We start from the raw sequence: 19,955 nt of genomic DNA, 5'->3' as shown, positions 1-19,955 counted from the left end.
ATCTTTTCTCTCACTTTGTCTCTTTCAGAGGTATTTCCTCACTTGCATCTTACAGCTCTAATAATTACTTCTGAATTTTAAATATTTTTAAGAGCTCTGCTGTTTTATAACTCCTGTTGCATTTCCTGTTATTGCATAAAGGCAGTGTCTCTGAAAGTCTTTTTTACCAACTTTTCCCACTTACAACATAGTCAGCATTGTCTCATATCCTAAATATCTTGAAAACATGGTTTTTCATTTTAAACAGTCCTCTATCAAAAGATCAAAATGTATCAAATATTTTAAGCAGCATGAGGCATTATCAAATCTGTGTTTTCGATGTTCAGTCTAGTAGTAGGGAGAATGAACTGGAGCAGATTAGAGTCTGTAATCTAGGAGAGAAATGATGAAAGTCTTATCTAAGGCAGTAGTGCCGGGGGTGGGGGGGTAAAGTCAAAAGAACAGGCTGACAGATTTTAGGAGGTGGAATGGCACAGGACTTGGCGATTGACTGGTTAAGGGAAAAAGGAAAAGTACTATATTACCCTCAGGTTTATGGTTTGGACAATACCAAGAATAGCTGAATCTCTCCAAATAAGAAACATGTATTTTTAATATATTTAATATAACAACAACTTACCTGTTGTTCAGTCTCATTTGAGTTAAGCTAAATCATATCTAAATATAAGTTACAAATGTTCTATAGAAAAATAAAAATTTCCCCCAGTGCTACAGTCTCAGAGATAAGATACCAAACCTTTAGAGGGATCAACTTTTTAATTAAGCTTCTTTAGAGAAATATTTAAAAGGAAGGATGGAAAAATTAGCAGTAAACAAAAATTCAAGTTTAAAATTATGGATGGATGAAACACTATAGAAGAAAATTTTATCACAAAATATTCTAATATTTTGAAATAAAAAGTCATTCTACTATTATAAATACTTTTGTTTTTGTATATTCACTTTGAGTCTCAAAAAGCATTCTGCAAGGTAATTTCCTTTTCATCAGTGAAACACCTGTTTACTGTTTAACCAACAATATTAAAGTGTGGACGCAAATATTTACTAAATATACTTTTCTCAAATAAATGCAAATCACTATTTCTGAAAAGGTTTAATTCTATTTAAATTCATTAGAATATTTATATTTAAATATGCCAATGTAATCTATATGTATTAAGCAAGTAGGAGCTTCTCGAATGAAGAAACAGTCTGATTTGGTTTTATAAATAATGAAGATGATTTAAAATGTAAAAAATTGAGCTTAAAAAACACAGCGCAAACCACCTGTTTTATAAAGTCACACCAGCCATCTACTTCTAAAAAGCCTTTATCAAAGCTATTTCTTCAAACTCAACATTTACTAATTCAACAGATGGGTTTTTAAAATGAGGAATGTAATTTTACTTTCAACTCACTGATTACATACTCAAATGGCGACTTAAAAAAAAAATAATTTTGGAATACACAAAGACCTGAATTAAACCATTCTCAACATTTTTTCAGGACTGTTTGCTAACTGGCTTGTTTTTATTTACATATGAGCTTTAAACACGTCTACAACAGCTAGTACACAGAAATAATTATTTGCAACTATAAAACCTGTCAAGTAAACTCCCAGTGTAACATCACTGCTTTTTCCTTTTCTTATAAGAATCATTACTATGAACTCGAACTCGCTGGTACACAGAGGATGCTATTTTCATGCTGTCTTTCTTTGTAAGCGTCTTCTCTACTGCTCCAGGTTTCCAAAGTAACAACTGTGCATCTTCTCCTCCAGTTAGCAAAGAATCATCCTGCATATTCCAACAGAAAGAACGGACTGTAGCAGCATGCCCTCCCTGAAGCCTGGTCACATGCACCAATCCTGATGTAGTACAGCTCATTATGTGAATAATTCCTGTGTTTGTTCCTCCAACTACAAACAATTTGTCTGTCTTTTCATGATATAGGCCGCCAATCAAATAGTCCAAAATCCCTTCTTTCACATTAATTACTTCTCTGACATCCGGGATGTTCAAACATGTAATTGGTTCATTGGTATCCAGATGATTAAGATCCCACCAGCAAAATCCTTCATCATGTGTCATGCAGTAAATCTGTTTATAATCTTTCCCAGACCAACCAATATAGCTTACTGATGAAACTGAGTTACAGGTTGTAACCAGTGCATCTTCTTCATTATCAACAGTAATATCAAATACATTTACCAGGCCGTCAGTTGAACCTGAGACTACCATGTTGGGATTGCTGGGATGGAAACATACCTGAGTGATATCATCACTATGTGTCTCTGAATATGCACCAAGTGGGTCTTTAGTAGTAGACAAATCCTGAGAATTAATTCTTGCATCCCAAAATACCAACAATGCATCATCATCAACTTTTTCTGTACCAGCACAAATGACATGATCATTACAGCTGATATCAAAACTGATAAAAATATTGGAAGGGTAACCCTTGAACAGCTGGACAGGTTTTTCACTGGCTAATCGAGCATCCCAACATTTTACAGTGCCATCAGTGCATGAGGAATACACGCTGTCACAGGAATTTGCAAACTTGACTCCATTAAGTCCAGGATATCCTCTAAATTCTCGCAGTACATTTAATCTTTCTTTATCATATATTCTGATTGATCCATTAGAACATAAAACAGCAACCAAGCTTCCTTTTTCTGCTTGTACAGTCTTTGATGTGTCTATGCCAAGCAGATAAGTAGGCTCTTTAGTTTCTGAGGAACGTTTAACAATGTTCAAATTAGCAAATTGTTCCTCAATCTTCTCCATATCAGGAGTGCATCCAAGGGTAGTAAAAATCTGTAATAAAAACAAAAATTAAAATTAAACCCAAAGCGTCTCTACATTGTGATTAAATCAAGAACATTTCCCTCTGGGAGCTGGCACAAAACAACAGAACTAAAATCTAATAGTTTAATCATTTCCCTACCATGATGTAACTAAAACTCAGTTGCCTACTTCTAATTAAATCACTTTTTATATACTGAATCTACTGACAGTAAGAGAATTTTAAAACATGTACATACCTTGCTTAGTAATTCCTTTCAGCTCAAACCTAATAATTGGTCCTACGCACAATCCTCCGCATTAGCCAGGATCTCCACTTTGAGATCATCTTCACCTGGCCCCAGCTGCCTTAACAACTATAGAATCTAAACATAGATGTGTTAGCAGAAAAATGGTCCCTCAAAGATGTTCATGCCATGGGGCTTCCCTGCTGGCGCAGTGGTTGAGAATCCACCTGCCAATGCAGGGGATACAGGTTCGATCCCTGGTCTGGGAAGATCCCACGTGCCGTGGAGCAACTAAGCCCGTGCACCACAATTACTGAGCCTGCGCTCTAGAGCCTGTGAGCCACAATTACTGAGCCCGCGTGCCGCAACTACTGAAGCCCATGCACCTAGAGCCCGTGCTCCACAACAAGAGAAGACACCGCAATGAGAAGCACTGCAACGAAGAGTAGCCCCCGCTCGCCGCAACCAGAGAAAGCCCGCGTGCAGCAACGAAGACCCAACACAGCCAGAAGTAAATAAATTCATAAAAAAAAAAAATGTTCATGCCTTAATCCCAGGAACCTATGAATATGTTAGGTCACATGGCAAAGAGGAATTGAGGTTGTAAATGGAATTAAGGTTGCTAATCAGTTGACCTTAAAATAGGGAGATTATTCTAGATTATCTGGGTGGGCCCAAAGTAATCACCAGTGCCCTTAAAAGTACTGGTAGAAGAAGCAGGCAGAATATGAGAGTCAGAGGGAGATGTTACTATGGAAGAAAGGTTCAGAGAGACACACTGCTGGTTTGGGTAAAGGAGGCCAATAATTGGGTGGCCTCTAGAAAGCTGAAAAGGCAAGGAAACAGCCTCCTTTAGAGCTTCCATGTGAAAGTGCAGCCCTGCTAACACCCTGATTTTAGCCCATTGAGACCCATTTTGGACTTCTGACCTCCAGAGTTATAATAAATTTATGTTGTTTTGAGCCACCAAGTTTGCAGCAATTTGTTACAGCAGCAATAAAAAACTAATAGAGGTACCCAGTAGGAATTCTGGAGATGTGCTTCTCAGGCAGTAGCAGCTTGTAAATGTTGGAGATGCAATTTGAACTTAGGCATTCTGGCTTCAGGGACTCTGCTCTTAACCACCACGCTAGATTGCCTCTCAATGGTAGGTTGTATACAGAACAAGTTCAAGGCCAGAAAAATATGCATGCCTAGTGACTTTATCACAAACTTTTCTATCTTGCTTTCACCAATGAATATTCTAGCCTGCCTCACAAATTCACATTTTCATTCTTAAGATGAAATGCTTTTTTTTCTGTTGCTTTAGTGATAGCTTTTTAACTGTCTGTATTTTCATCTTTACAAGGAGAAATGAACACTAATTCAAGAGTTGTTAGAAGGATTAACTGAAATAACGTGTCTGGCATATCATGATACACATTCAACAAATGTTACGTAAAAATGACCAGTATTACCATTATCAATACCACTAACACCACGTGGGGAAGAATTTGGATCTATCAGAGTGGCTCCAAACAAAACAATTAAACCAAAAGGCAAAAAATATTTAAAAGTTGCATTGGGCTTCAAAAAAAGAATAAGCATCCTCCCCAACTTTAAATTTTGACTATTTAAAAACTTAAAAAGTTGAAAGAATAGTACAACGAACACACACACACATAGCCTTTCACCTCCGAGGTTCAACAACTTGCTTTCTTCTATCTCTATAAGCACACACACACACACATTTTTTGATGAACTATTTGAAAGTTAACTGCAGACAAAATATCACTTCATTTCTAAATACTTTAACACAGAGCACCTCCCTAATCTTTTGTTTTCTTAACACTGAATTTTTTTTAAAGTCCAGGCCAGTTGTCTGATAATATGTCCCATATTCTGAATTTTTCTAATTGCTTCCTCCTCATGATTAGATTCCAGTTTAATATTGTTATCAGGGATAAAATTTAGGTGATGCTGGGTACTTTTTTTTTTGGCTGCATTGCATCTTTGTTGCTGTGTGCGGGCTTTCTCTAGTTGCAGCAAGCGGGGGCTACTCTTCGTTGCGGTGCGCAGGCTTCTCATTGCGGTGGGTTCTCTTGTTGCAGTGCACAGGCTCTAGGCACGTGGGCTTCAGTAGTTGCAGCACACAGGCTCAGTAGTTGTGGCACACGGGCTTCAGTAGTTGTGGCACGTGAGCTCAGTAGTTGTGGCTCATGGGTTCTAGAGCGCAGGCTCAAATTGTGGTGCATGGGCTTAGTTGCTCCGCAGCATGTGGGATCTTCCTGGGCCAGGGATTGAACCCATGGCCTCTGCACTGGCAGGCAGATTCTTAACCACTGCGCCACCAGGGAAGCCCTGGGTACTTCCTATTGCATCACATCATAGAGACTCACAATAACAAGTTTGATTACTTACTTAAATTCTTCTTGGTGCTCAAACTGTCCCCAACTTGACCACTGAGAAACTCCTCAGGCAGCCAGCTTCTGTGTGCTTTTGATATGTCAATATCACAATTAGTATGTAAGCCCTAAATGGAACAACTCTGTACAAGAATAAGTCTGAAAATGGTGAGCATGCTTCAAGTATTCTGAGACTAAATGACCATTTACCTCTACAGCATAACTGTTGGTTTTACAACCAGATAGGCTAAAATGGCCTTCTCTCCTTCAACATGTCATGCTTGCTTCTGTCTCAGGACTGTAGCAATAGCTGCTTCTCTGCCTGGAATACTTTCTGTACCTTTTTTGTGTAACTCCTTCCTGTTATTCAGGTCTCAATATGTTATCTCCCCAGAGAGAGCTTCCCTGATCAACCAATCTAAAGTAGCCTGTCACCCCATCATACTGCCCATTTTATTAATAAAAAAATTAAAAATGCTTAATTATGAAATATTTCAAATATACAAAGAAGTGTAGAAAAAAGGAAACAGACACCCAAGTACTGTACATATTACCCAGATTTAACATTTTGCCACATTTGCCTCAGTTTTTTATTTAAAGAAATGAAACCTTATAGACACAACTCCTACGGTTAAGAAATTTTTTAAGTGGCATCACAATTATATGTATCTTTGTGCAATTTGCTCTTTTCACTCAATATTTTTTAAAAACCTGATTTTACTGGTGAGGTGAACTTATTACCTGACTCTTTCTTGCTTTTTTGTTATCAATACGATTGTTGAATAAATGACTGAATAATTGATTCAACTTTCATGCATTAAGAGCTGAAGAGTTCTTCCAGGAGAAACAGAATAAATCTAAAATGATATTGCATGTGTCTGTGTGTTTGCAGGGGGAGCTGTGCTTATGGAAATTAGTAAAATAATGGCTTTTTTATTTGCTGTACGCGGGCCTCTCACTGTTGTGGCCTCTCCCGTTGCGGAGCACAGGCTCCGGACGCGCAGGCTCAGCGGCCATGTCTCACGGGCCCAGCCGCTCCGCGGCATGTGGGATCTTCCCGGACCGGGGCACAAACCTGCGTCCCCTGCATCGGCAGGCGGACTCTCAACCACTGTGCCACCAGGGAAACCTGGCATTCTTTAGCAGTACTTTAAATAAAGTACAAAAAGGAAATATAGAAAAAGAATTTGTATTTGTGAAAAAAAACTTATTTAACTTAATTTTTTTTTACTACAAGCTCTTCAAATACATCCTAAAATGTGTGTTCACTTAAGAGTGTACTGCCTATACACTTCAAGGAAAAATCCTTTTTAATTCCAGATAGAAACAACTGCCCATTCTTGAAATACTAGTCAAAGTATTAATGAGATTACAAAAGAAACAATTCTTTGCTGCTGCTTCATATTGATCTCTGCATATTAAATATCAGATTTTAAACAATAAGAAAGTTTAATGTGACTTTTAAGCTAATAGTAAGTTATAGGACTCTGACTATGCACTGCTACCCCCAAGCAGGATAGTAGTGCAGTACTCCTTCCCTCCACAGTGCTGCCTGGAGAGTCTGTTTCACACTGGAAACAGATCCCTGCAAGGATCTGGGGATTGATGAGGCAGGCAGAGTGGGCCCAGATGGAACGCTACAACAAACACTTTTAAGACAGTAGTAATGGTAACAATCTCAATGGTTGTCCATCTGACACACTGTTTAAATGCAGCATAGTACTTCAAAAAAAAGATAGATGTTAGAAGGTAGGTAGCTCCTACAACACTCTCATGCTGTAGAGTTCATATTCATTTGTCCATAGATACAAAGAGTAAAATAGTTTAATCTCTTAGGGAAAAGATGAAAACCTCTGGCTTATGCTTTAACACATTAATATGCAAGTGAATCATATTTGAAATATAACTTCCAAGGCTACATAGTTAATTTTAATTTAATATACTAATGGATCATTCTAAAATGATGAATAAACCCTTTTACTTCTATGTATGCCCTTCTCTGTGTTTTCTTTGTATGACCCACTTCCCAGTCCTCAAGATAAGCCATAGGCTCTCTTTTCTTATCACTTGACATTCTCACAAGACAACCTCATTGACGTTCATGTTTTCAAGTGCCACCTAAGTGCCAATGGGCTCATCTATTTACAAGTCCATATTTCCAAGTGTCTACTAGCCATTTCTCCTCGAACATGTCCCACTACACCTCAAAGTAAAACTGATCATTTATGCCCCCACCAACCTTCTCCTTAAAAACAAAATCAGAATATGCTTCTCAATGTTCTCCACGTTGGTCAATGGTATTGGCACCATGACAACACTCTGACCCACCCAGTTCTCTAAGCCAGAACCTCTGGGGAACATCCAACTCTCTTACTCAGGGCTCTCTTCCAATCCATTTCTTTTTTCTTTTTCTTTTTCATTTTTAACATCTTTATTGGAGTATAACTGCTTTACAATGGTGTGTTAGTTTCTGCTTTATAACAAAGTGAATCAGCTATACATATACATATATCCCCATATCTCCTCCCTCTTGCGTCTCCCTCCCACCCTCCCTATCGCCCCCCCTCTCGGTGGTCACAAAGCACCGAGCTGATCTCCCTTCCAATCCATTTCTAAATCTCACTTCTGCTGAAGGCTACTAAGAGTATATTGAACTATAAGGTTCAATCTATTTCTGTAGATCAAAACAATATTGACAACTTCATATAGTTCAACCTAACAAAAACATATAAAGAAAACAAATAAGATTATCCATAATTTTAATCTTTTCTCTATTTATTTCTGTTAGATGCATAAAAGGAAGCTTAGTTAGCATTCTAGATCTCAACAGGCTAGTAAGAGCTGAGGATGTAGAGTGAGCCTTTCTTATATTAATACACACACACACACACACACACACACACACACACACACACAAATGAAAGAGGGGACAAAAAGAGAGGGACGGAAAAGAGTACTAAAGCAAAGAGTAGGGAGGAGAAAAGAAGAGAAATGAAGATAAGCCAAAAGAGAACAGCTGAGAAAAGAGAAAGTAATGGATGGAGTTACCGCCACTACCTGTTGGATCACATTACAGTTCTTACTTTCCCAACACTGACATGAGACAAGAAGAGGTCCAGGTAAAGGAAGTTTAGTAGAGTCTAAAAGCTATGTTGGTTCACTTGGCTAAAGAGTTTTCATTAAAAAAAATTCCTTGTCCTTGAGTTAGTAGATGTAGCAAGCAACCATAACCCAATTTAAATATTGGCCTAACTGTTCTGAAACAATTACTAATATCTCATCTTGACCCACCTGGTACAGATCAGGAAATAGCAGACCCCCAGCAGTGTCCTGGCATTGAGCCACCACCACTGCTGTTGTGGTCTTTACTGGGATACAGAATTCTCATGTCTGAATATAATGCAGTAGCTGGAAGATGTTTAGAAAGACACCCTAAAACAAACACCTTAGGCTAAGCTTCAAGGGGGTGAAAATATTAACTTCTTGGTGAACTGCCACCTTGAAACACATTAGAAGGGAAATGCTGACTAATCTCTAATCTGAAGAAATGTCCTTAGGTAATAAAGAGTTAGTTACTTGATAACAAAATCCCTAAACATAAGTATTTCTTCTGTGGCTTTTGCCTTAGTAAAATTTAAGTTATCTTTATCAATCAAAATATTCTTTCATTTTACTTCCTATTAAAATAAACCCAATAAAATGTTATTTCTATATATAAAGTACATCCTAAATACATCTAGCCGCAACTAGGTGTTGCTCTTATTCCTGAATTGGCCAAGTTTGAATATGAAATCTGAAGGACAGCCTAGGTAGCTTAAGTCATTCCATGATGGAAGAGGAAGTAGCTTTCTTTCTCATTTAAACAAGATGAAAAAATGCATTAAATGAAAACACACATTTTATACCTATTTAGAAACTACTGATTACAAAAGGCACTATACTAAGTCTTTGGCATATTACTTTGTAGGAAGTCAGAAATGAGCAGTATCCTTAGAAATAGATATATTTCTGTCTTTCAGGTATGAATAAATGTTCATTATACTTGAAAGATCTGACAGCATAACCAACAAATACTATTACATTTTTACAACTAAAGAATAAGAGTTGTATTTGAACTGTACATTGGATAAAGGACTAGTTTTCTTTTGAAACAATTTAACAGACTTGGGTCAGAAAAACTAATTCCCCACAGCTGAAATTTAATACTGCCCATTGACCGCAAGGAACTAGCTCTGATGATTGCACAATGCAGAGATTCGGCTAATGTCCCCAATGCAGGGAGAAGCTAAATGGGAAAAGTCATTCAGGAATGGGCTCTAATAACTTCACAATCCATACTTATAATTTAACTACAATAATGCTAACATATCTATCAAATTGGGCTAGGATGATTGAGTCTCACAGAGAAGAAAATAATCATAATTGGAGTTCAACAAATGCTAGGCGGTGTGCTAGAAACTTATTGATAAATCTAATTTTTTTACCCTAATCATTTAACCCTATGAGACAGGTATTATTATCACCATTTTTCAGAGGAAACTGAAGTTCAGAGAAACTAGCTTGCCAATGCTCTCATAGGTAATAACAGGGGGAGTTTGATTTGAAACCCAAATTGTAACTTTAAAACCTGTGAACCTGTGTTCATTTCAATTCTATGCTATTCCTTTTCCATGTAAGTACTAAAATATTAGTGTCAACTTTAATTAAGGAATATGCCTATTAGGCTTTGAGAGGAAGAATTACATATTAATTCTACATATAAGCAGAGGAGAAAGAAAGGGAGCAGGATGGGGGCTTCCCTGGTGGAGCAATGGTTAAGAATCCACCTGCTAATGCAGGGGACACAGGTTCGAGCCCTGGTCCAGGAAGATCCCACATGCTGCCGAGCAACTAAGCCCGTGTGCCACAACTACTGAGCCTGCACTCTAGAGCCCACGCGCCTAGAGCTCATGCTCCACAATAAGAGAAGCCACCACAATGAGAAGCCCGCGCTCCGCAACGAACAGTAGCCCCGTTCACCACAACTAGAGAAAGCCTGCACACAGCAACGAAGACCCAATGCAGCCAAAAATAAATAAATAAATAAATTTATTTTTAAAAAAAGGGAGCAGGATGATTGAAAAAACACACAAACACAGAAAAAGGTTACAGTAAGCAGCCATCACTTTTAATTTTTTTGTGTCCCATTTTTTATTATGGAATTTGTATGGAATAAAGAATAGTAAAAGAAACCCCTATGCAACCCATTATCCACCACGAACAATTACATTCCTCAAAACTTATTATTAGCAGTGGAGGGGTCAAACATATATCTTATTTTATTTGAAGGGCAATTAAGAAACTGTAGAGGACATCTAGTATGATGGAACCCCTCCAGCTCACCCCTCTTCCCCCTCCATGTGGCATCAACATTGTTTCAGTTGCCTGTAGCACCAGGGATGGATCCTGATTAACCTAACCATAGTAATGCCATCCTTTTAAACCAGTAATTGTTCAGAAACCTTACATTTTTGCCAGTCCACGCATGTATTCCCCTCCTAACTACAATCTGTTCACATGTGGAATGCTAATTCTAAAGGGTACCCAATCCAACTGATGGAAAGAACTTTAATTCCATGTGTATAAGATTCAACATTTTCTGACTATTTAAGTCAATTTGCAGTGGAGTTTTTGTTAATGCAGCCAGAACCAGCCTAACTAATTAGAGATAATCAAATAAAGTCTTGGGTGTTATCACCAAGTACTGACTTAATGTAAGAGGCTCCTACAAATAAAGATTTAGGGAACATACTTTAAAAAGTCAAATGTCATTCATATTAAAGATGGGGACTTTGATCTTTTGGTCCCTTTAGAACATTCTATCCTCTCCCCTTTCCCACCTATTCCAAAAAATATGATACACAAAGGAATTGTCAGAAGACTATAAAAACCTATGCTCAGTAATAATGGTAGGATCCCTCATTCTAAAGACACCAACAAAACAAAAAAACAAACAAACCTCTGAAATGCTACAATATTTTAAAACTTAATATAAAACTCTATCTGGTAAGTTTGTGTATTTTTAAAATTTATCTATATTTTTGAATTTCTAAAATAGTCCCATGGCTCAAAATTCAAAAGGTTCCAAAACTAATATCTTAGAACATTTCTGTCCTCAAGCCCCTTTCTTCTCCCAGGAGTCGTCAAATGTTACCAGTTTCTTATGAATGTTTTCAGAGATTGTCAATTTGGAAATAATGCAGTGAAGTAATTTTCAGCTTGTCAATAATCTGTCAGTGTGGTACAATAAAAAAGCAATATACGTTTAAGATAAAAATATACTAATTTCAAGCCCTTGTTCTACCACAAACTAGCAAAGTCATCATTGTACAAATTAACCCAACCTCAGTTTCTTCATCTTTAAAATGGGGATAGAAATGGACATACTTGATATTGAGCACCTTTTATAGCCAAGTACAGTGCTAAATGCTGGAGATTCAGGTGAGAAACATACTTGCTGTCTTCAAGAAGTTAGGAGAAAGACCAGTAAACAATTACACTATAGGGTGATGGTACAAGGACAGAGATAATCAGAGGATGACACAGGAACACAAAGCAGAAGGATGTAGTGGGCATAATTCTTGGCATAAAGAAAATAAGCAAATATTGATTTCCTTTCTTTCTAATAACTTCATTTGATTTGCCTTATTTCATTTCACATTCACATTTTAAAAAATACCATTCTACAGCTTTTAAAAATGAAAGCATTCTGTTACTTTTATATTAAAACTATTTTTAAAAAATGAAACAATATGCAAAATTTCATGAACATGAATATCAAATCAGCAACTCTCAATTCTGAATAAACCACTGACATATCAAATTGAGTGGGTGTTTTGTTTGGGTTTTTTTTTTGCGGTACGCAGGCCTCTCACTGTTGTGGCCTCTCCTGTTGTGGAGCACAGGCTCCGGACGCGCAGGCTCAGCGGCCATGGCTCATGGGCCCAGCCGCTCCGCGGCATGTGGGATCTTCCCGGACCGGGGCACGAACCCGTGTCCCCTGCATCGGCAGGCGGACTCTCAACCACTGCGCCACGAGGGAAGCCCGAGTGGGTGCTTTTTAAGATTTCATTTTTAATTTTTTAATGAAAAATACATTTCTAAAGAGCAAATGAACTTCAGTATGTTTTAGAAGATGATATAGTTTCACTGAAGTGAAACAAGTTCTCAGTGAACTCCAAAATTCTTATCTTTTAGTTAGGTACCAATCAGAAAGGCTTAAGATCTACCCTATTAAAAATACCCTTGAATCTAAAAATATGTATATGTATAACGGATTCACTTTGCTGTATACCTGAAACTAACACAACATTGTAAATCAACTATACCCCCCAAAAAATTAAAACTACCTTTTGACCTCCTTGGACAAATGGCCTGAAATTGGGTCTGGACAGGGAAAATACAAGATGAGCCTACAGCATCAAATAGTGCCTGAAAGTAAAGAAGTGCTTAAAAAAAAAAAAAAAAGACGCAAGAGCCAAGATCTCCCACTGGTCACTCTAGACCAGTTTGAGCAAAAAAGCAGCCAAACAATAAAATAAATACCCATGAATCCATACTGATAAAAATAAATCATTGAGTAAGTAAATAAATGAGGGAGAAGGGACATATCTTCCTTACAGAAAAATTCCAACTTATATAAGCAGATACAACCTCCTCTAGGAGGTGGAGCTCAGTTCTCCTCTTCTGGAGTATAGGCTGGACTTAATTACTTGCTTCCAAAGAACAGAGTATTGAAAGAGTAAAAGATAGTAAATTCAACTAGAGAAAATCAGAAGACACCACCTTAACCAACTGATCAAGGTCAGCATCTTTGGTAGTAAGTCATGTTGATGTCACTTGCCCTCTGATGTGATGTGATGAGAAAGATAGCTTACTTCTGTGGCATTCGTCTCAAAAATTCATAACCCCAGCCTAATCTTGAGAAAACGTCAAACAAACTCAATTGAGGGACAATCTACAAATACCTGGCTAGTACTCTTCAAGTTTCAATGTCGTGTTAGCAGAGCATTTGGAAGCAGTAGCTGCTAATGTCTAATGTCATGTGCTAGTGGCAAGGTCAGTGGCAAATGGGAAAAATCTAATGTTAGCTACAAAAGTTCTATACTGGACATTAAAGAACAGTCCCTCATATGCACTACCAGTATGCCCTAGAGAAATCAATACCTTGGGATAAAAAGCATGCATTGGTTTAACTTCTGCAGAACATTTCTGAGAAAACTTTTATATCAAAAATTTAGAAGGCTTCCCTGGTGGCACAGTAGTTAAGAGTCCGCCTGCCGATGCAGGGGACACGGGATCGTGCCCCAGTCCGGGAAGATCCCACATGCTGCAGAGCGGCTGGGCCCGTGAGCCATGGCTGCTGAGCCTGCGCGTCCGGAGCCTGTGCTCCGCAACAGGAGAGGCCACAACAGTGAAAGGCCCGCGTACAGCAAAAAAAAAAAAAAAAAAAAAAAAAATTTAGAGAAATTTGTGTGTATGTTTTAAACTGACACATAATTGGCCTTAAAACAATCTATCAAAGAACAATTTGTTTTAAATTGGGCAGAAGTGCTGCATATTTAGTGGAAGGTATGCTAAACTGACATCTGCTACAATTTCAATGTAATTTTCAATATCATATTCATTAATGACTGAGACAATGTCTTTGTAAATTAATCCTGGTTAGCGAGCCTGAATATACTATTTTTGTTCACACGAATGTTCAAGATACTGGTTGCAGCAACATATGGCACTTCATGCATTAAATACACTAAAATGCTTAGGGAGAGCACAGTTTTTAAAGTGCAGGAATTTGTTACCAAGGAAAAGAGGGAGGGGGTGGGAAGGAATGACACACACACACTTTCTCATGCAGTATGAGATTATCCTTCAGGTTCCAGATATAACATTCAAAGTATCTTTAAAAAACAAAGACATTTTCCTCAATAACATCTTGAGATATCCAGTTTCTCAAGTAAATCTTTCACCCAAAAGTCACCCTTTATAGTAAGTCTATGAATACCCAGCTTCTTTCAACAAGAACAATGAACTGCCTTTGCCTTTCCAAAACAACCAGCTGGTTAACCAAACAGAGAATAAACCAAACTTCTTCAGTCACCAGATGTCTTAATTTGGAACAGATAGTAGCAATGTGGAATAATCCAATTCTTGAATTGGTACTCTATGTTTACTACTTCTTTTTCTAATTCTCAATAGATGCTTTTAAAAACTAAGCAAATGCTCTCTGTAATAACTGCGATAACTCTGTAATAACTGCAAATGCTCTCTGTAATAACTGGAGGGGGAATAAAGAGTAGTGACCTATAATAGAATCATGTTAACATTATCAAAGAACAATCCACTTGAGTATTATGTTATAGTTAAAAACTGATAAGCAATATCATTAAATCCCTAGGACTTCCCTGGTGGTCCAGTGGCTAAGACTCCATGCTCCCAATGCAGGGGGCCCAGGTTTGATCCCCGGTCAGGGAACTAGATCCCACATGGAGCAACTAAAGATCCCGCATGCCACAACTAACACCTGGTGCAGCCAAATAAATAAATATTTCTAAAAAATAATTAAATCCCTATTCAATAATTCAGAAATGATTCTCAAATGGCTAACATGACAGGCCTAAAACACAGTGGATTTAGCAAAGTCCCTTCTCTCAACAAAGAGCAGTGGGGAGACAGACAGATATATAGACAACTAATTATAATAATGAAAATAGTGATAAGTATTATAAAAAATAATATTGGGTAAGGCAAGAAATGGGGCAGGAATAGCCTTTTAGATTTGGTCATTAAAGGCAAGCCTCTCTCATGAGGTGAGATTTGAGCCAATACCAGAATAAAATGAGGGAGCAAAGTATTGGACCGTGTGAACCAAGAGAAAAATAATGAAACAAAAATAAAACCAAAAATAAACAAATGGGACCTAACTAAACTTAAAAGCTTTTGCACAGCAAAAGAAACCATAAACAAAACGAAAATTCAACCCTTGAAATGGGAGAAAATATTTGCAAACGAAGCAACCGACAAGGGATTAATCTCAAAAATATATAAATGGCTCATGCAGTTCAATATCAAAAACAACAAACAACCCAATCCAAAAATGGGCAGAAGATAATTTTCTCTCCTGGGCAGAGAAAAATAGCAAGTGGGCCAGTGCGGCTAACACTGAGTCAGAGAAAGAAAGTGGTGTAGGAAATAAGGTTGAAGGGGTAGCTGCAGTCAGATAAGAGCTTTGCAGGCCACGGTAAGGACTTCAGATTTTATTCTCAAGAGAGAAAGCAAGCCACTGCAGGTTGACAGCAGGTGAGAAACGTCTGTGAAGAGATTCCTCCAGCTGCTGACTGGAAAACAGACCCAGGGCAAGAATGAAAGTAGTAAAGAGGCTTGTGCACAATTTTGGGCAAGAGATACGAAAGTAGGGAGAAGTGGCTGGATTCAGGCCACAATTATGAAAGAGGAATAAACAGCATTTTCTCATTAGACTTCAAGAGGGGTATGAGAACAATTGTCAAAGATGATTCTTAGGTTTCTGGCCTCAGCCACAAAGTGAATAGACCATTGGCATGTTACTTTTAGGATAATTACAAGCTTTCAGGATAATTACAAGATGATTAATTAGATAATTAGACAATTATCCAATTGTTTAAACAGTCTTCATAAACCGTGGTATATTAATACAATAAAATTATACACAGCAAAAGACAAAACAAAAACCCACACACCACTGGTACATGCAACAAGGTGGACGAATCTCAGAACTGTTTAGGGACAGAAGCCCGACACAAAAGGTTGCTACAGGATTTCACTTATACAGAGTTTAAGAACAGGTAAAACAAATCTACAATGGTGGCAATCGGAATACTGGTTATCTTTTGGGGGAATCTGGACTGGGGAAGAAAGCAAGAGAACTCTGTGAGTCGTGATTATGCACAGATGTATATATTTGAAAAAACAAACAAATCATCACGGAGGAGAATGACCCTCTGCCTCCATCACGATTCTCACACTGAGTAAAAAGCATCAACAGTCTACTGCTGGAGGAGAAACAGCATGGTGAGAAATCCCCTATCTGGCACATGCCAGCAGTGCCTGCTAAAAGTTGCGAGTGGAGAAGAACAATGAGGAAAGCCCTCCAGCATCCCAGGCCCAACACTGCAGTGGCTTATTAACATCAAACAAAGGAGAGGTCTGAACAAGCACTATTAATTCACTCAAAATTATCATAGAACTAAATGTGAGGGCAAGAACTACAAAACTTCTAGGAAAGAAGCAGAGAAGTTACGACCCTGGGTTAGGTGAAGACTTCTTAGAATCCAAAAGCACAAACCAGCAAAGAAAAACTTGAATTAATTAAAAATTTAAACTTCTCTGCTTTTTGAAAATCAGTTAGGAAAATAAAATGTCAATCTCTGGGACTTCCCTGGCAGTACAGTGGTTAAGACTCTGTGGTTCCAATGCAGAGGGCACGGGTTCAATCCCTGGTCGGGGAACTAAGATCCCACATGCCGCTGCAGTGCAGCCAAAAAAAGAAAAAAGTCAATCTAAAAGAAAAGAGGTGGGCTTCCCTGGTGGCGCAGTGGTTGAGAGTCCGCCTGCCGATGCAGGGGACACGGGTTCGTGCCCTGGTCCCACATCCTGCGGAGCGGCTGGGCCCGTAAGCCATGGCCGTTGAGCCTGCACGTCCAGAGCCTGTGCTCCGCAACGGGAGAGGCCACAACAGTGAGAGGCCCACATACCGCAAAAAAAAAAAAAAAAAAAAAAAAGAGGTGAAGCTCAAGGTACCAGAAATCAAGTTTATTTGGGAACAGCAGAGGAATTGCAATTCGCAACAGCCAAGCTGCAACGAGTTACAGGCAAGTCTGTTGAAGGTTTAGGATGGGTTGCTTTTATGGGCAAGCGGTGCCAAAAAGCAGAGTCCAGTTGGGGGCCATGCAGCAAGTCACTGGTTCGAAGATAGGAAGAGATTCTTGGTGGATGCTCATTAGTCACAGGTTAAGTTTCGATAAATCTGTAAATTTGATAATTCTCTAAATCGGGTATTCATGGGAAATCAGTCTCTCAGTCTTCAAGTTTTGTTTTTCTGAGGGCACATGAATGGGTCTACATTTCATATCTTTTGGTTCCATTTTAGATTAAAATCCTTTCGCTCTTCCCTCGCTTGAGCAGGATCTTTCACAAACAGTATCGCTGATCAACCTTATTGCGTGGGTATTTGTTTAGTCAGAGATGTTGTTAGATGTTGGGCTGTGTGTCCCTTGGAGCTGCAGAGGACCATTCTAAGATGTTCTGTTCCACCGAAGAGGGAAATGGCAAGTGGATTTTTGGCTTCATTTGAACAACATGGGGAATCTCAGTCATAGTCCTCTAAGGTGGTCAGGTTGATTTCCATGGTCAATTGAGCCTCATGATGAGCCTTAGGAACTTTATTTTGTACATACGTCTGAGGGAAAGACATTTGCCTACTGAAATAAGACAGCAGAAATTTCATTAGGAGGATGACACCCAGGGTCAGAAGTCCAGTTATGGTTACTGACTGGAACAAACTTCTCAACCAGTTTCCCCAGCTACCTAATACTTAATAGTTTGAGAATGTCCCAAGTCCTGGAGCTTGGCCTATTTCAGTTAACAGATTGATACTGTCCATCATTTTTATTTCTTGCATTATTTTTCCCCATTTGTTAACATAAAAACAGCCTTCTTCCCCAAGCAGGACACAGGTTCCTCCCTAGTGTGCAGTGAGGAGGTGTAGTGCTCTGTGGTTTTGTAAGACTACTTCCGCTAGGCTGTCTGTTTGGGTTTGTTGATTTTCAAAGGCTCTAAGAGAAGCATTAAAGGTAGTTGCCATGACTACGGAGAGGTTTCAAATTGCTTTTTCAAGTCCGTTACTCCAACCCAAGGGGAAAAAGACTCAGGCAAAGGCACGCCCAAACCCCTTTCTATCTACTATGGGGTTATTTGTGGGCATCCATCCAAAATTATATCCATCCCAGCTTTGACGTGCTCTTTTAAGTTGTTAGGAGAAAGAACCCAGACTGGGTACATAGGCAGCGGAAGGGCAACAACTCCACAACGTCCCTTCCATTTAAGGAGGAGTGTTTCTGCACAGAAAGAAATAACCAGTGTTTTCTAAAGACAGGGTGTTAAGTGGGCCCCCTTTTTTTCCGGGTATAAAAGAAGAGCTCTCAGGATCAAAAACATGGTCATTTACACATAGCACATGACAGTCAGCATGGTGGAAATGGCTATAAGAACATTTTAAATTTCTATACATTTGGAATAATAGATGAGTTTGATTATTGCAGGTGAGTTTCTCATGGAGGTCTGGGGAATCTCTAGGGAGAAGGTGAGTCGAATTAAGTTCCCACCATTCACCAGATTTTTGATCAATTCCCTATTAAGTACCATTGAAAGGAAGCATATCCGCTTCCCATTCCCTGGTACCATTATAATTTTCATTATCCCACCACAGAGCTACATTAATGGAGGAGACATTTAGTCTTCTTGATTCCAGCAGGGAGTGAATTCACGATCATCTGAGTCATATAGAATTGTATAGTTACAAGCGTTTAGTGGGAGGGAGGCCAGAGTTTTGCCAGTACCATAAATGTTTTCAAAACACAAAGAAAGATTTTGGGTAAGAGTCCAGACTTGATTAAGGGGTATTCCTTTATGGGCAGGGGGCACCCAATGGAATTCTGTAATGTCTGGTGCCAATTTGCTGCAAGGAATAACATGCACCTCTTCAAAGGTACCAAAGGAAAAGCCTACATCTCTGCCAGACAGATTTCTCCATCCTTCTAAGGTTAATGGCCAGGTTACCAGTTCAGGTTCATCATGAATGTTATTAGCTCTGGCACAAATCAATCAGTAAGGCTGGCAGAATCAGGGAGTTTTGGTAAGGTGCGCCAAGGGATGCGCTAAAGCTAAAGAGAGCAGCAAGAAAGCCAAAGAAAGGGCAATTAGAACTTTAAGCAGCATGACACAGGCCTGTCTGGATATCTTGGGAAAGCTGTCTACTTCTGATGTCATCTGGTTCAGTAGAAAATTTTAGCTTTGAATCACCAGTTAGGTTGCAGATCCACTCAAGTTTGGGGGCCTTTTTACAGAAGAGACGCATGAATCCAGGAGTCCATCCCTTGGAGCTTAGCGACACAGGGGTTAGTCAGCAACAGCTGGTAGGGGCCCTTGCAACAAGGTTGGAGGGAAACTTTATGGCTATGTCTTCTCCAGCAGACGAAGTCACCAGGCTGCAAAGGGTGGTGTTTGACATCTTTGTCTCCTGGGAGCATGCTGTGGAAAGATTATTCCTCCAAAGCATTATTATTGTCAATGGATTTAATTAGACCTTTGCAAAACTGAAATATATCCCCTTTTATTATTTGTAGGTCAAAGGAAGCAGGGACTAAATGCGTTGGCTGTCCTATAATTATTTCAAAGGGTGAGAGCTTATGAATCCTGAATGGAACGGGTCCAAGATTTAGAAGAACCAGCAGAAATATTTTTGGTTGAGGTATCTGGAGATT

The 19,955-nt window shown here is 38.8% G+C and overlaps 1 protein-coding gene across 3 annotated transcripts in view; it reads right to left on the bottom strand.

The window, feature by feature from the left end:
• Positions 1–574: 574 nt before the first annotated feature.
• The window catches only part of WDR89 (WD repeat domain 89), a 35,341-nt gene continuing 15,960 nt past the window's right edge, over positions 575–19,955 (bottom strand). For all 3 annotated transcript variants that reach the window (XM_067733815.1, XM_067733831.1, XM_067733823.1), the window contains exon 3: positions 575–2,798. In XM_067733815.1, coding sequence (XP_067589916.1) covers positions 1,608–2,768 — 1,161 coding nt within the window. In that variant the 5' untranslated portion in view covers positions 2,769–2,798 and the 3' untranslated portion in view covers positions 575–1,607. The remainder of the gene's footprint in view (positions 2,799–19,955) is intronic.

The sequence above is a fragment of the Pseudorca crassidens genome, chromosome 1, assembly GCF_039906515.1.
Source record: "Pseudorca crassidens isolate mPseCra1 chromosome 1, mPseCra1.hap1, whole genome shotgun sequence".
In the NCBI taxonomy this organism is placed as follows: Eukaryota; Metazoa; Chordata; class Mammalia; order Artiodactyla; family Delphinidae; genus Pseudorca; species Pseudorca crassidens.
Note: the sequence above shows the minus strand (reverse complement) of the source record. Positions and strands in the feature narration are given on the sequence as shown.